At 47.1% G+C, this 3,369-nt stretch overlaps 1 protein-coding gene across 1 annotated transcript; it reads right to left on the minus strand.

Annotated features, from left to right (window-relative positions):
• Positions 1-348: 348 nt before the first annotated feature.
• LOC114043287 (bolA-like protein 1) lies at positions 349-1,613 on the minus strand. Its single transcript, XM_027862362.1, has 2 exons — positions 1,512-1,613; positions 349-884 (listed from the first exon to the last, which is right to left on the minus strand). The coding sequence occupies exon 2, from the start codon at positions 879-881 to the stop codon at positions 456-458; it is 426 nt and encodes a 141-aa protein (XP_027718163.1). The 5' UTR covers positions 882-884; positions 1,512-1,613; the 3' UTR covers positions 349-455.
• Between the last annotated feature and the right edge of the window lie 1,756 nt (positions 1,614-3,369).

Here is a 3,369-nt window from a genome sequence, read left to right on the forward strand (position 1 = left end):
CTATACCTAGTAACCACTCAGTTTACTTCTGTGAACCTGTTCTGTCTGTAAAATGGGTATAATGTAGAGTGTGCCTACTTTATACGGTTCTTAGGAGGTTCAAAATCAATATATAAAATACTTTGTATGCCAATGCAAGCCATCATTCCTTGGTATCTGCACCAAGACATCACCTCGGTGTTGCACCAAGCAGGGGTTCAGATGAATCACTCAGGGGCTCAACTAGAGTTCCAGTGCCCTCCCTCTGGGTCACAGGGATAAAGTCCCACTTCATTGCCCTTAGTGTGCCTACACTGTGGGACACTTTCTCTTTTCTCGGCTCAGTTTCGCAATCACAAAGACACTGTCTGACACAATCACACTTTTATTTTGGGAGGGCAGGCCCCAGTCAAGGTCAGTCACTCTCTCCCCCCACAAATCTAGAATACATGTGTTATCTTCTCTTCTTCAATTTTTCAGGAGATACCATGGAAGTCTTTCTTACCCCCACCCAGGCAGGCGGGGCTGATGTCTAGGTTGGGGTTATCTCTCCATTGGGCAGGGGTCCGAGCTTGGATGGCCAGCGCATGGACAGGCCCTGCAAGTTCTTCGGCCAGGGCAGCATGGACCAATCGGTGGCGCTGCAGGGGGTTTAGGCCTTCGAAGCGGGAGCTCACCACGGCCACACGGAAATGGGTCTCGCTCCCGGGGGGCACAGCGTGGCCGCTGCTCTCATTGCGAAGCTCCAGCACCTGCGGGCTCAGAGCCTGCTCCAGCTTCGCTCTTATCGCTGCTTCCACAGGGCCCTCCATCCCGGCCCTCTTTACGCTGCCGCTGGACAGACGGACGCAGCCGGACATGGCCCGGGGGGCCAGAAGTCGGACGCGCAGCCCACTCAGCATCAGCTACAGGAAGGATGAGGGAAGGGGAGAGGTAGGGAGGGAAGAAAGGACAAATGAGACTTAGGGACCCTCCCATACAAACCCTGACCTCACCCCTGCCCCATACCCCAATCCAAGCACCCAAGCCCCCTCAATCAGGCAGCCCACCCAAACTGGACCCGGCTGGGAGGTGGGATTCGGGAGATCCCACCCCAGCCTTCTGTGACGTCGAGGAAGGAGGCTACAAAAAGCTCGGGGGGGGCGGGGGTGGGGGGCGCCTAGAACGACCGCTGGAGGCTGGGGGTGGCGGTGGGAATGGGGGGATATGGGAGGAGGGTGCAGAGAAGGGATGGGAGGCGGCTGCGGGGGGTGGTGTGTGTGTTTGGCGGGGGGTCGCTTGCACTGAAGAGGGGGAGGGTTGCCGCTGCAGATGTAAGGACTGATTGAATGAATTAATGAATCATGGATTAATTAAGCGCTTACTACGGTGCACAGCTCTGAGCTAAGCACTGGGCATACAAGCCTATTCCATTTTCTAATATTTTCTACGTTCTAATGGCGGTGGGGGGAACAACACATAGGGGAGGGTTGGGGTGCACTTTCTTCAGGGGTGACGTCTGAGCCCCTGCCCGACCGGTGCCCCTTTTCTACCTGTCCCTAGAGTTCGGCTGCTTCCGCCACTCCTGACTTCTTTACGCCCGCTCCGTTCCTAAATGCGCGGAGGACGCACCGGGAATTGGAGTCTCGGCTTCGCGAGGCATGCCGGGAAATTGAGTCCTTATCTCCTCATTGGGGGGCATTGGTACCAAATTCCCGACATGTCGCGTAGCCAGCTCCCGAGCATTCATGGGAGTTGTAGTTCTTCCTCAGAGTTTCCGTTGAGCCTGCAGTACTCTAGGCAGGTCAACAGAGGCACTGTGGGAGAGTTGGGACAGCATGAAAGAGGATAGGTGTATTTGATTGAACTGTTTGTCTGCACGCTCTCCTTTGCAACAGTCCAATACTCAATTCGTTAATCAGAGACAGAAAATGGGCAGTGTTATAAATCCAATATTCATACCAAGAACATCACCTAGCACACACACACAAAGTGACGCATATACACACACGTATACATATATATATCTGTATGTGTGTAAATATATGTATATGTATGTATGTTTGATTCATTCATTTGAACCCCGATACACACAAACACATACATACGTATATACATATACAAACAATGATCAAGTAGCTCTCCCAAATTGTACCTGTCAGTGGGAAGACTTAGTAGTGTTCAATCCCCTTCATCTTGAACCACAGGGAAAAAGCCAGATTTGGGATCCCTAACTAGGGAACTGAGGCATAGCATAGGAAGGTAGGAATTAGAGAATTAAGGAACTTGGTCTCAAGGATGCCAACTCCTAGACTACCTTGACTTTTTAAAGGTACCTCTAACCCCATAAAATTCTAGGTCATGATGGGAAATCCTCTCATTATTTTGGGAAAAGACAATTCAGAATAAAGCAGAATATTGCTCACATTCTCCTGAGAAGAAGATTAAATATAATTATCATAAGATTATGATTGGAAGGGACCTTAGAGATCAAATCCCCACTTTTGACATATCAGAGACCTGAGGCTTTGAAAAGTGAAATGATTTATCTAAGCTTCCACAACTGGTTTAGTTTAGAGCTAGGACTAGAATTCAGGTCTGATTCCCAGGTCAGGGCTCATTTCAACATATCATGCTATCTTACCTCTAAAGTGTCAACTCCTTTTACTTATCCCTAAAACAAGCACAAGGCAAAATACTTAATAATCTTGGCTCATTTAGGCTGTGCTATTATCTTTAAGGTAAGCAGTACAAGTTTTTAGTATATCCATTTTATAGATAGTTGAGGAAAAAGAGACTCAGAGAGATTAAATGACTTGTCCCTGGTCAGACAGCTAGCTGGTAAGTGTGTGAGCTGGGATGGGAATCTGAATGCCTTCTGACATCTAGGTTTCTGCTATACCATGCTAACCCTATGTCATCCCTGAGATGTATTCACCCCACTCCTTGCATATGTATTGTTTCCCTCATTAGAACGTATACTTTTTGTATTCTCTTCTTTAGTTAATAAAAACAACAAAGTAGTATTTATTAACTAAGAATTAATTTGTGATCAGGAGATCATAATCTATTTTATGGTTACAGTTTGAATGGAAAGTAATATGATTCTGCACTCTTTTCCTATCTCTCTGGTTTCCATCATGGCTATCAAATCAAAGGAAGTCAGGAATCTCAGATTTTACTTTGCAGGATATTCTAACTAGAGACACAAGGGTGGGATGGGAGAAGATGGAGAATGGTTTCATATTTGAAACCAGCCAGACTTAGTAAATAATACTACTAACAGTTGAAAACTAACATTTACATGGTGCTTTAAAGTTTACAAAATGCCTTTTTTTTTTTACAACAGGCCTGTGAAGTACCCCAAAATGGTAGTTATGGGGTGATGGGATCTGGACCCCTAAAAGGAAA

The sequence above is a fragment of the Vombatus ursinus genome, unplaced genomic scaffold (genome assembly GCF_900497805.2).
Source record: "Vombatus ursinus unplaced genomic scaffold, bare-nosed wombat genome assembly UNPS02014768.1, whole genome shotgun sequence".
In the NCBI taxonomy this organism is placed as follows: Eukaryota; Metazoa; Chordata; class Mammalia; order Diprotodontia; family Vombatidae; genus Vombatus; species Vombatus ursinus.

What these genes read in the sequence shown, in the direction of transcription:
- LOC114043287 (XM_027862362.1), bottom strand. Translation starts at nt 881, where the DNA reads ATGCTGAGTGGGCTGCGCGTCCGACTTCTGGCCCCCCGGGCCATGTCC.